The 13,128-nt window shown below is 38.5% G+C and overlaps 1 protein-coding gene across 3 annotated transcripts in view; it reads right to left on the minus strand.

The window, feature by feature from the left end:
• Positions 1 to 2,872: 2,872 nt before the first annotated feature.
• LOC103515883 (guanine nucleotide-binding protein G(I)/G(S)/G(T) subunit beta-1) overlaps positions 2,873 to 13,128 on the minus strand; it is a 37,452-nt gene continuing 27,196 nt past the window's right edge. For 2 of the 3 annotated variants that reach the window (XM_008480824.3, XM_008480825.3), the window contains exons 3-8: positions 12,940 to 13,085; positions 7,821 to 7,997; positions 6,671 to 6,840; positions 6,069 to 6,223; positions 3,751 to 3,967; positions 2,873 to 3,163 (exon numbers count right to left, since the gene is read on the minus strand). In XM_008480824.3, the coding sequence (XP_008479046.1) occupies positions 3,057 to 3,163; positions 3,751 to 3,967; positions 6,069 to 6,223; positions 6,671 to 6,840; positions 7,821 to 7,997; positions 12,940 to 13,085 (972 nt within the window). In that variant the 3' untranslated portion in view covers positions 2,873 to 3,056. The remainder of the gene's footprint in view (positions 3,164 to 3,750; positions 3,968 to 6,068; positions 6,224 to 6,670; positions 6,841 to 7,820; positions 7,998 to 12,939; positions 13,086 to 13,128) is intronic. The other variant, XM_008480826.3, reaches the window with a different exon arrangement.

Below are 13,128 nucleotides of genomic sequence, written 5' to 3' on the forward strand. Positions count from 1 at the left end.
ACGTTGATGCAAGGAGCATGTTGTCTGAGCCCGGAGAGAGACAGAGGATCACTCTGTCTCTCTCCAATGCTGCTTCTATCAACGTTACATGTGTGTGTTTTATATATAACTATAATAATATTATGTATATATATTTTTTTATTTAGCACAAAACGGGAAAACCGAAATACACCAAAAGCGCATGGCGTTGCTGTATTTTTGTTTTCTTTTTAATTTATTCTTTAAAGATATTTTTTATATATTTATAAGATATATTTTTTCGTCGTTTGTCTTGAATGCCGTTTTCTTTTTGGAAATCTTTTGTTGTCGAAAAAACTCTTCCACTTTCGGTTCATGTGAAGGAAAACCCTTCATGCAGATGTATTACTCTTCACGTTTAGGACATATCGAACATTAAGATAATCTGTTATGACGCCAGGAATTGATTTTGGCAAATTATGGACCATTCTAATAAAAATGTGTAATTAATATGACAAATGTCATCACTACAAGGAGTGATATATTTGTGCTCTTTATTTGAAATTGATCTTTTTAATTGTACTGGGAGAAGTTGCCAAAGTACAAGTAACATACACATACACAAGAATACCATATACAGCATATACTACGGACTTATTCAATCACTAACGTAATGAAAACGACATTCAAGAAGTGAGATGTGTAAAATTAATAAAGTATTAATCATACAGTGAGAGTAAGATAGACCAATTTGGTTCTATCAAGATCCAAAGTGAAGTAAGATGTATGTATTTCATATGTTGAAAGTAATATTGGAAAAAGTAATATTACCATCTTGGTATAAATACACGGTAAATCATAATTTCATAACAAAACTTTGAACGGTTCTGCTTTTTGAGAAAGAAGAAAAAATCAAGTGATGCTTCCTCTATCTGAGTAGATGCGGAAGCAAAATGTGAACAATAATATGGAAAAGAAATTAATTTCTTATCCAAAACTTTGAACTTCAAAAAACTGCCATGGAACCCTTTTGCTCCTCTAGACAGGTAATCCTGATTAAATTAAATTAATTGAGAAGAGAAAGGGCATTGACAGATGTTTTTCAAGCAGGGCAGATTTCAAGTTAAACTGTGATGACACTGCTCATAATGTACTAGAATGTATAGTCTGATTCTGTTTAACAATGCTTCCTCTATCTGAGTAGATGCGGAAGCAAAATGTGAACAATAATATGGAAAAGAAATCAATTTCTTATCCAAACTTCTGCCATGGAACCCTTTTGCTCCTCTAGACAGATAATCCTGATTAAATTAATTCATTGAGAAGAGAAAGGGCATTGGCAGATGTTTTTTCAAGCAGGGCAGATTTCAAGTTAAACTGTGATGACACTGCTCATAATGTACTAGAATGTATAGTCTGATTCTGTTTAGTTCTGAATTGAGACTGATCTATATTGGAGGAAGTTGCCAGATTCTAAACAAGTTCATGTTAGTAAATAGCAAACATATGTCTCAACTCAGATAATTATATGGAGATGCTGAATTGAGTACAAACAGCGTTTTGATTGTTCATCATAATTCGCAACGCAAAATAATACAAAATAGAAAGGAAGGAATTATTTTGATTTTTATTTTTAATTTAAAAATTAAAATTAAACGTGTATTTATTTATTTTAGGCAGTGTTTAAAAACAACATACAAATAAAAACTAGTGAGGCAAAACAAAAGCCTTCGTTGTGGATTTGTTGAACATGGGTTACAAGTTCAAAATGTTAATAGAATATAGAATTCTTACTTATTTGATTCAAATTAAAAACAAAAATACTTTATACTACGATGGAAACGTTGATTGATAAGTTTAGTTTAGAGAGAATTAATATAAAGTGAGTTTGACTATTATTTTGTATAAATTTGTACATGTTTCAATTTTTTAGCAATTGTATGTTATTCAACCAGAAAAACGGTTGAGATTGTGTTTATATTCTTTTAAAATCGAATTGAATAATTTTCACATAAAATAATCTCAGCCCCCTATAAATATGAACTTCAACTTGATTCAAGTTTTCAATTCAAATAGTCGAATTGAATAATTTTCACATAAAATAATCTCAGCCCCCTATAAATATGAACTTCAACTTGATTCAAGTTTTCAATTCAAATAGGGCGAGGGCATTATGATGACGAAGATAATTTATAAATAATAAAAGAAGAATTTATAAGAAATCATTGTTTTATCCCTAAACGTTTCTTCTTCTTCTCTCATGAATACAGACAGAGGCAGGCAGGGGGTAAGAGACACCCCACACACACACACAACTTGATTAGCTAGCTTTACACTAAATCTGCACGGAATTCAGAACTTTCCTTTCGAACCGTGCTGCTATATTGAGATCTCTCATAAATACAGACAGAGGCAGGCAGGGGGTAAGAGACACCCCACACACACACAACTTGATTAGCTAGCTTTACACTAAATCTGCACGGAATTCAGAACTTTCCTTTCGAACCGTGCTGCTATATTGAGAATTGTGGAAAACGGCGTGAACTTAAAACGAAAAGTTCACTTTAATATGAAGGCTAGTGACGTCATAAACCACTAACGCTCTCTAGCGATGGCTAGACGTAATAACATGATGGTCCCCTTAGTATGCTTCAACTGGTGACTAGAAAGATAAAACTACTAAATATACGCAATAGAGCTAGCAACTTTGCATTCAAAAAACGAAAATTATAATTAAATCAGATCGAACGAAAAAAGTTCAATCTTTGAATTCGAGAAGAAAAAAAATCATAATAATTATACAATGAAGTTACTTTCCCGAAAACGGAAAATCGTGGGGGACAAAAAAGAAAAAGTACTTTTTTTGAATCATAATAATTATACAATGAAGTTACTTTCCCGAAAACGGAAAATCGTGGGGGACAAAAAAGAAAAAGTACTTTTTTTGATCCGAAAGAAATTATTTCATACACTTTTGCGAGAGTACCTACAAAAATTTCATTGTTGTTCTCCCGCAATGTAGGGAGAATAGGGGAGGGGGATTTGAAAATCAAAACGAAAAAAAAAGAGTGATGTGGGGGGAGTGATATATATTCTGCTTAATTCCAGATACGCAGGAAACTATCCCAGGAGCCAGTAGCTACTGCCATTCCATCCTCAGTGACACCGAGGCAACTTACACGATTGTCGTGTCCTGCCAGGATTCCTGCAATACAAAAACCATGTCATTAGAGTTAGAAATATTCCACGACCTACCCCGCAATATTGACATAAGGTACTTTTTTTCTGCGCGTGGAGTGAAAAGTAACTAGTCAACAAACAAAGTTATAAAATATATATTGTCAGAAAATTCCCCATTTTCAAAGAGACATACATACATGTTCATCAAAATTCTCGATTTATTGAAAATGTTACCTCGATTTATTGAAAATGTTACCCATCTACATCAAATCTAATAGTCCAGAGTCCTACAGGGCACTCACCTGCACGCTCGGTTTTCATCGAGTCCCACACGTTGCAGTTGAAATCATCGTAGCCAGCCAATAGGAGACGGCCAGACCGGGAGAAGGCCACGCTCGGAGGTACTTTTTTTCTGCGCGTGGAGTGAAAAGTAACTAGTCAACAAACAAAGATATAAAATACATATTGTCAGAAAATTCCCCATTTTCAAAGAGACATACATACATACATGTTCATCAAAATTTGCAAGTGTCCAATAATGGTCCTCGATTTATTGAAAATGTTACCCATCTCCATCAAATCTAATATTCCAGAGTCCTACAGGGCACTCACCTGCACGCTCGGTTTTCATCGAATCCCACACGTTGCAGTTGAAATCATCGTAGCCAGCCAATAGGAGACGGCCAGACCGGGAGAAGGCCACGCTCGTGATGCCGCAGATGATGTTATCGTGCGAGTACATGGCAAGTTCCTGGTCCGCGCGGATATCGAACAGGCGACACGTGGCGTCGTCCGAGCCTGTGGCGAACGCCCAGCCGTTCGGGAAGAACTGAAATCAAAAAACACAATTATTATTGAATTTCCTTTCCTTGAAAAAGCTGCTTTCCTTGGATTGGAGGAGGAAGATTGAAATGTAGACATAAACGTTAACAAAAACAACAACACCAACAATCATTTAATGCAGTTTTTTCGGTTCTATGCTATGCTTGGTATTCAGGGTGCACTCAGCCTCGTGCCTTGGATTGGAGGAGGAAGATTGAAATGTAGACATAAACGATAACAAAAACAACAACACCAACAATCATTTAATGCAGTTTTTTCGGTTCTATGCTATGCTTGGTATTCAGGGTGCACTCAGCCTCGTGTCTTGGATTGGAGGAGGAAGATTGAAATGTAGACATAAACGTTAACAAAAACAACAACACTAACAATCATTTAATGCAGTTTTTTCGGTTCTATGCTATGCTTGGTATTCAGGGTGCACTCAGCCTCGTGAAGACAGGTGACTAGCTGATTTGAATGAGTAGCGACCCGCAGGGCGTTTTACAACATCGAGTGGTTAGCCCTAAGATCAACTCCCAACCTGGAGAACCAGTTCAGCAGTTAATGTCTACTGATAAGACAGCCGCTTGAATCATCCGCCTAGGACTTTTCACCAGTGACAGGCTATCTGCAGATGTAACATCTGGTCGATGGGGTCGCCACATCCCTACGAGCAAAGTGGCGGCATTACCAGAGAAAATATATTGACCGTAAAAAGGAACTAATAGTAAAGGAGGCAGTTGTTAATGCTGTGATATTCTCGAAAATTGTTAAGAGGCTTTCAGCTTCACCACAAATAATTCATAATTTAGATTTTTATATTCCCGGGAGGTACTGTTGTAGATTAAATACTTATCCAACAGCAGTTGTCAATGTCTAACCACACCTAAACTTTTTTCCCTACTCTGAACAATTTCTCCTCGTGTATTCAGTTCGTCCTATATTTCTCCTTCGTCCTAATATTATACCTACTACCTTCCCTCATATGATACCTATTACTTTCTCTCTTCCGTGTCTAACCACACCTAAACTTTTGTATTTCTCCTCCTGTATTCAGTTCGTCCTATATTTCTCCTTCGTCCTAATATTATACCTACTACCTTCCCTCATATGATACCTATTACTTTCTCTCTTCCGGAACCTAGGTAATACTAATGGAAAACTGAGAAAATAAATTGTGCGTGTTACTCAAGATCGTTGTGTTCATTTGGTATCAAAGGATATCAAAGTTGCAATGAATAAACTTAATTTACATATTATGATGTAGGTATAATAATCTTTACTTATACAAATGTACATTATATATGACACCTACTACCTTCCTTCCTTCCTCCCCTCCTCCATACCCTTTCTATGAATATTAATCCTTTTTCCCGTTACGTTTTTTTTTCTCGCCCTTTCCTATTCCCTAACTGATAGGGTCAGCAGTGTGATTTGGCCCAGATAAAGGGTGTGGATGCGTGTGTGACCCACCCAAAACACAAACATGATGATGTTACTTCACTGCTCTACTCTTACTTTCTTCCCTCATATGATACCTACTACCTTCCTCCCTCCCCTCCTCCATACCCTTTCTATGAATATTAATCCTCTTTCCCGTTAAGTTTTTTTTTTCTCCCCCTTTCCTATTCCCTAACTGATGATGGGGTCAGTAGTGTGATTTGGCCCAGATAAAGGGTGTGGATGCGTGTGTGACCCACCCAAAACACAAACATGATGATGTTACTTCACTGCTCTACTCTTACATGATACGTATCACAGGATGCTCAAAAAATGAGGAATTTTAATAAGACGTTCGCACCACAATAAATAGACAATTTGTCTTATTTGAGACTAATCGATCGACCCCTGAATATGAGTATTTTCATTGTTGTTTACAAATGTTGGGACATTGACAATTAGATCATTCCTTACCCAATTTTCAATATAAGTATAAAAAAATATATACTTAGGGACAATGAGACCTCCGTTGTTACAGTTCCTTCTATCAAATCTCTAGAAATCCTTACACCCCTAAGAAACCTTTCCTATCTAACGAAAAGTAAGTAAGTTTTATTCCGCAGAAGTAAAAAAAAAAAAAAAAACGTTAACCACGAGTAAGTACTTACAGTGACGGCGTTGATATCACTCTCATGTCCCGGGAACGTTTGCTTACAGGAGCCATCTCGTATATCCCATAGCTTGGCCGATGCATCACATGCACCCGACACGAAGGTCCGCATGTCTGGAGCGAGCGAGAGAGACATCACGTCGCCTGTGTGACCTGCACGGGAGGGAGAGGGAGAGAGAGATGGAGATTAGAACCATGCGGTTATTGTATATTGTATAGAACTATAGACCGAAAACTTCTCCGGTTATATGGGCTAAAGACCGGGTTGTATACAGAAAACCGAAAAAAAGACCGAAAATCAAAGATCAAATTTTAATTTATGTGGCGAACATAAGAACACGAAATTTTTCGAAAATGATATTTTGATGACATTAACCTCACCTATCCTGGTTGGGGCCGGGAAAATCCAGGAACGCATTATTGCCCAGATGGTTGCCCATCCGAATACCAAGCACGTGAAAAGTTGCTGAACTTCAGAGTTCAACTTCAAATGGTCCGGCGAACCATTTTCCCGGACTAATGTTTAGTATTGCTCGGACCATCGGACTGAATGTGGACTTACCTATAAAGGATGCACAGGGCACCTATTAGTGGACTTACCTATGAAGGATGCACACTGCTGTCCGGTTTCAATGTCCCACAAAGCACAGGACATATCCCCGGAGCTGGTCACAATCTGGTTGTCGTCTAGAAATCGGCAGCATGACAGATAGCCGGTGTGCCCGGGTAACTCTCTTGATACGCGTACGTTACCCTCGCGGGTTTTTAAACTGCAAATAGTCAACACAAAGAAGAGTTACCAGATTCTTCTACACAAGTCAACACAACACGAGTTACAAAAGGTGTGTCCAAACACTGTCGATCGACGAGGTGAATCTATGTTGTCGAGGCAGTGTGGACGGTTCAGTTGATATCGATCGACGGCCGGTCGACTATGTGTGGACACACCTTTAACACGTGTTAGTTTATTTTCCAACGCAAATATTTCCAAATATAAAACGGAAATATGGACTGTGCAGGTAAATACCTATGTCCGTCCGAATTGTTTAGGGAAAACTATGGGAGAAAACGGAGAGAAAAATAAGGAAAAATATATTTTTAGGTAATTAGGAAGATCTATTAGAGTCGGGTGCATATACACTGCAGTTTACAGTGTGGACACACATCAGGCGAGACTTAGCCATTGGAGAATAATTGATTTCGTAGGACCCAATCCATACATGGCCTTTTTTCAGACAAGGTCCTAATTCACCTAGGAAAAGGGGTTTGGGACCAAAGTACCAAACACACCGTTTCTCTACGGGACAAATATCCTGTGGAGTTACTTATCTATAACTGGGGCAGCTATACCTTTTCCTTGCTGGACAAAGATCTCATGGATTGGCTTACCTAAAGAGTAGATACGCCTTTTCCTGGCTAGACATTGGACGAAGCCCGTGAATTCACCTTCCACTTACCTAAAGAGTTACTCCTCCTTTTATTTGCTGGACAAAAGTCCGCGGATTGACTTACCTAAAGAGTAGATACTTACGCCTTTTCCTTGTTGGACAAAGCCCGTGATTTCACTTACTTAAAGCGCAGATGAACCTTTTCCTTGCTGGACAAAAGTCCGCGGATCGACTTACCTATATATAGAGCAGATATTATCTAATCCCCCGCAGGCAACGAAGCTCCCGGACGGGGCGTAGGCACAAGTCATGAAGCAGATGAACCTTTTCCTGGCTGGACAAAAGTCCGAGGATCGACTTACCTATATATAGAGCAGATATTATCTAATCCCCCGCAGGCAACGAAGCTCCCGGACGGGGCGTAGGCACAAGTCATGACCCAGCTGGACCGGAGTGGGATCGCATGGACTTTGTTTGTGGTGTAACTGTCCCACACGATGAGCTTGCCGTCTTGAGAAGCGGATACTAGATTTCTGTAACTCAAGAACAAACGGGCCGGGATAAATATAATTTATGCGGGACAACAAAGGGGTTAGCTTTCCTCAGATCTGAGCGGCGTGCATGGAAATGAGAAAAACAATTGTAAGAAAAATCGAGAGAATCGCGTGGGGCCTTACCAACTTTGTTAGATATACATATAGATTACAAGATTTCGAAAAGAGAGAGGGAGAGGGAGGGAGAGGGAGAGAAATGAGCCAAAAATGCACTTTTGCGGGACAACATACGTAATCAAGACTTCCAAGATAAACCCATGTTACAAAGGATAGATCCATGATCAGTGGCAGTCAAATCAAGGAGACAGTAGAAAGGGGTATCATGAATGTAGTCATACAGACGGGGCTCGAACAAGGATCCCATCTACCTAAACACAACTGTAGATGTACATAGGTATACAATGTAGACTATTGCAGACTGAACATGCCTGCCATATATTTGGTGATCCAATTTCATTATCTCGGTATAAGTTCACCAAAATGTGGTGTAATGCCTAGGCACTCTCGTACGTGTCTATGTACACAACTCTACACATGAACATGTACCTACAGTGTACACAGAGGATTAGTGTGTCAGGGAGAGAAAGAGAGATGAGCCAAAAATGCACTTTTGCGGGACAACATACGTAATCAAGACTTCCAAGATAAATCCATGTTACAAAGGATAAATCCATGGTCAGTGGCAGTCAAATCAAGGAGTCAGAGTAAAAAGTAAAATCAGATATCCCTAATTCGATCTTAGTCATACAGACGGGGCTCAAACAAGGATCCCATCTACCTGAACACAACTGCAGATGTACATAGGTATACAATGTAGACTGAACATGCCTGCCATGTATTTGGTGATCCAATTTCATTATCTCGGTATAAGTTCACCAAAATGTGGTGTAATGCCTAGGCACTCTCGTACGTGTCTATGTACACAACTCTACACATGAACATGTACCTACAGTGTACACAGAGGATTAGTGTGTTATGATCTATTTTTAATCACATAAAGTGTTCTCCAAAATAGTCAGGTTATGTCAAGCCTAGATATAGACAGTTTAGAGATGCCCACACATCTGTTTAGTAGAATGGTAGAATCTCTAGCTCTTTAAAAATCGAGTTGAGTGCTTTGTGGGTTTTTAAATCTTCTAGTTTTTTAGTGGACTTTCAGAAGTAGTTTTTTTTTTAGAGCTCCAAACATTATTTTCTCAACTTGTTGGTGTACAGGACTTTTCATTCCCACCACAGAAGTATAAATGAGGTACCTGTTACGTTTATGGAAGACGGGAATATCCAGATTTTACATGTTCGACCCCTCTACTTTCATTAATTCGGAACCACCTACATTGCTACACAAGTCCAAGTGATCTGTTACAAGTAAAGTTCAAGAGAAGAGAAGACTAGAAAGAGAGGCTGGGAGAAAAAAATCCGAGAGAAACGAAAAGCCAATAGGCGCAGAGATGAATGAATACACACGCTATATGAATATGCGAACGTGATTTATGATAAGAATTTTATAAATAGACTCTCCTCGTCCAAGTTAATAACAGCCCAATAACACTCCACAATCTCTTCTAGCCCTACATGTGTGTATCATAGGCGGAAAAATGCACACTGTACAGAATTACTAAGTGATTTTCGGTGAACTTTCCGTAAAGAGGTCGAGTGAATCAGGTACAACTTTAGTGACGAATCACTCTATCTGAGAAGTTCTGAAGAATCGCTCACATCGTTAGACGAAGCGTTCTGAGCACTAGATTGTGACCTGTGACACAGCCACCAACTTCTCTATCATAGGTATATATTTTATTATCCGCACAGAGGTAAGGTTCCTTGATTGTTTCCTCTTTGGCCGTAATAGCGCAACCACACTTGCTACCACGGGCCGCCTAAGTATATTCAATGGTTACTTGAAAGAGGGGCCTCTGAGTGAAATTTTTCTATTTCCTTGACGAAAAATCAAGAATCAAAGTCAACAACTCACACTACTTTTCTGTTATTGTGTTGCATTTCCTCTAATGATTAGGCAAATAGGTAGGTCCTCACAATGCTGTTCTCATGCATTTGCATTTCAGCTCAGATTAGAACCAAGGTCTTGCAACATGAGGTCCTTCCTGAGAAGCACAACACTAGGCTCCTAATGGTAAGTGATAAATAGCCAATGCTGATTTCCTGCCTTGAGTTCAGTAGGTAACTAGGTACCTACTACCTACTAGGCGGCAGTACATTATAATCATAATGTACAATATGTATAGGTGAGAGGAGTCTACGCTATCAAACCAATGCTATGAGTAATTGCAAGCTTTTATGCAGAACCTACAGTCAATGGATAAATACATATCATTATATGTAAAAGACGTTTTAGGTACTTGAAGGAGTTTTCTACTTTCTTCCCTCATATGATACCTACTACCTTCCTTCCTTCCTCCCTCCCCTCCTCCATACCCTTTCTATGAATGTTAATCCTCTTTCCCGTTACGTTTTTTATTCTCGCCCTTTCCTATTCCCTAACTGATGATGGGGTCAGTAGTGTGATTTGGCCCAGATAAAGGGTGTGGATGCGTGTGTGACCCACCCAAAACACAAACATGATGATGTTACTTCACTGCTCTACTCTTACATGATACATATCACAGGATGCTCAAAAAATGAGGAATTTTAATAAGACGTTCGCACCACAATAAATAGACAATTTGTCTTATTTGAGACTCATCGACCGACCCCTGAATATGAGTATTTTCAATGTGTTGTTGTTTACAAATGTTTGGGACATTCACAATTAGATCATTCCTTACCCAATTTTCAATATAAGTATATAAAAAACATTTAGGGACAATGAGACCTCCGTTGTTACAGTTCCTTCTATCAAATCCCTAGAAATCCTTACACCCCTAAGAAACCTTTCCTATCTAACGAAAAGTAAGTAAGTTTTATTCCGCAGAAGTAAAAAAAAAAAAAAAACAATGGATAAATACATATCATTATATGTAAAAGACGTTTTAGGTACTTGAAGGAGTTTTAAACGTTTTAATCACCAGTGCTTGTCACAAAGATCGTTCCAAATTTTAAGAAATCACTAAATTGTACAACTTGACTAGAATCGAACCATGCACCAATTAACGGGACCTTATTTAGACTGTGAGGGTAAAGGGACATTTCAGTCCCATCCTAGTAGTATAGTGCTTTATATTTAGACTACCGAATTAGGACAAGTAGTCCCTTTATATTAACAGATCAATACTGTACCACTTTATTCAGCAGTATAACTGAGGAATAATCTATTCTTGTTAGTAGTTTTGGCAGTCCAAGTGGTTTTAAGCAACGTAGTAGAAATTCCTCTGGTTACTACACATCAGTATGCAACGTAGTAGACAGTGCAGACACGTTACTAATATTACTACCTGGGTATACGACAATTTTATGTAGCTTGCAGTCAAGTTTTTTATCATTTCTACTTGGCAAACCTCCCTGCCTTGACAAAAACTAATAACCCACATGAAAGGTTTTGCCTTCTACCTAACCCTGCATTTGTGAAAGTTCTTGTGCTTTACCTAACCCTACAGTAACAACAGTCACTGCTCATTTGTGAAACCAACCTCAGCAGTTAGCGCGGTGGACTGGGGGTCGGTGATTCGAGTCCAAGTGAGTCATAAAATTTAGCGTAGTGTATTAAGCAGGGGAAAAAAAATTGTGACAAAAGCATTCATGCTTTACCACAGTTAAAATTCCTTTAGTTTTTGTGTTGTACCTAACCTATATTTGTGAAAGTTTTTGACTTTTCGCCTTTTCATTTCAAAATACGCCCAACAGTCTACAGTTTCACGTTGTGAGACATTTTGAGTTTCTGCGCAAGAACTGTATGCAAAACGCCCAATTTATCAAGACCCGGTATTATCACTGTAATGTTTATAATCAATTCCCCGCAGTATATGTGTGTACTCGTGTAAGTCGAGTGGAGACTTTTAGCAGACAAGAATATGTATTGATATAGGTAGGTACAGATACAGAAAACGTTTAAATAGTGAAATCAACGATTTAAACGTTAACGTTAAAATAAATCAACCTTTAAATTTCAAATATTTTGCTTCATTAAAAAGGTAAGGTTTCCTAAAGTTCGCTCTTCAATCTGAACCACTTTTCTAACTCATTTAAGGAGTTTTTTGGGGGGAATCTCTGAAGGGGTTTGCATGATTTTTTTAGGAACCAATATTCCGCAATTCAGCATCACGAGATCCAAAAGTTTATAGGCTAAAACTCCCTATAGTCTTCAGTAATGTTCAGTAATAGGTCTGTATAGGTATGGCAAGCAAAGTGGGTACCAATGATAAAATAATAATAATAAACGTGATCATTAATTAATGATAATAATATGAATCTCATTATCAGGGATAGGCACTACGTCAATACACACGCCATATTTCCATATTCACCACATAACAGAATACAGACAGTATAAGTACCTCATCTCATGAATTTCAAGTTATTTCTTGATCTCAAATAATACCCGAGCAAAGTTATGTAGAGTTGTAGAGTAAAAGTAATCAAACTCACTGGAAAAGGCTAGACTGAAAATTCAGAAAGAGATGTCCGGGTACATTATTTCATGTTCAAATTCAAAACTGGTTCAGCTGATTTGGCACAAAATTCTGAACTTAAAGTGTCTGTATTTCGAGGTTACGTGTTGACATTTTTTGGGGCTTTTTTTCCTTATCCTTAATCCCAATCCTTATCCTTAAACTGACTGGGTTCCGAAACTCTAATACGGAACCATACATATATCAAGAAGCTCGACAGTTTACACTTGTATAGCATTCCAACAGCCTAAATCAGGGAAAATTACCCAAGAATAGAGTTCTTCCACCCTAGCTTATGGCACCCTAATTTGTTTCTCAGTGTAGCCATGGGACTTATTCAATCCATAAGAGGGGTAGGTACTTACCTAGAGTCGGAGCCCCAGTGCATGGCGTAGATCTTGGCCAGATGCCCGCGTAAGGTTCGCCTGGTTCGCATCTGTATCCTGCCGATGGGCTCCATGTTCCCTGTGGCAGTGACCAGGCTTGTATCGCACGCAGCTTTCCTGGCATCCTGCAATGAAAGAGAAAATTGGAAAAGTTGTTAACATACATGA

The sequence above is a fragment of the Diaphorina citri genome, unplaced genomic scaffold, assembly GCF_000475195.1.
Source record: "Diaphorina citri unplaced genomic scaffold, Diaci psyllid genome assembly version 1.1 scaffold1436, whole genome shotgun sequence".
Classification (NCBI taxonomy): Eukaryota; Metazoa; Arthropoda; class Insecta; order Hemiptera; family Psyllidae; genus Diaphorina; species Diaphorina citri.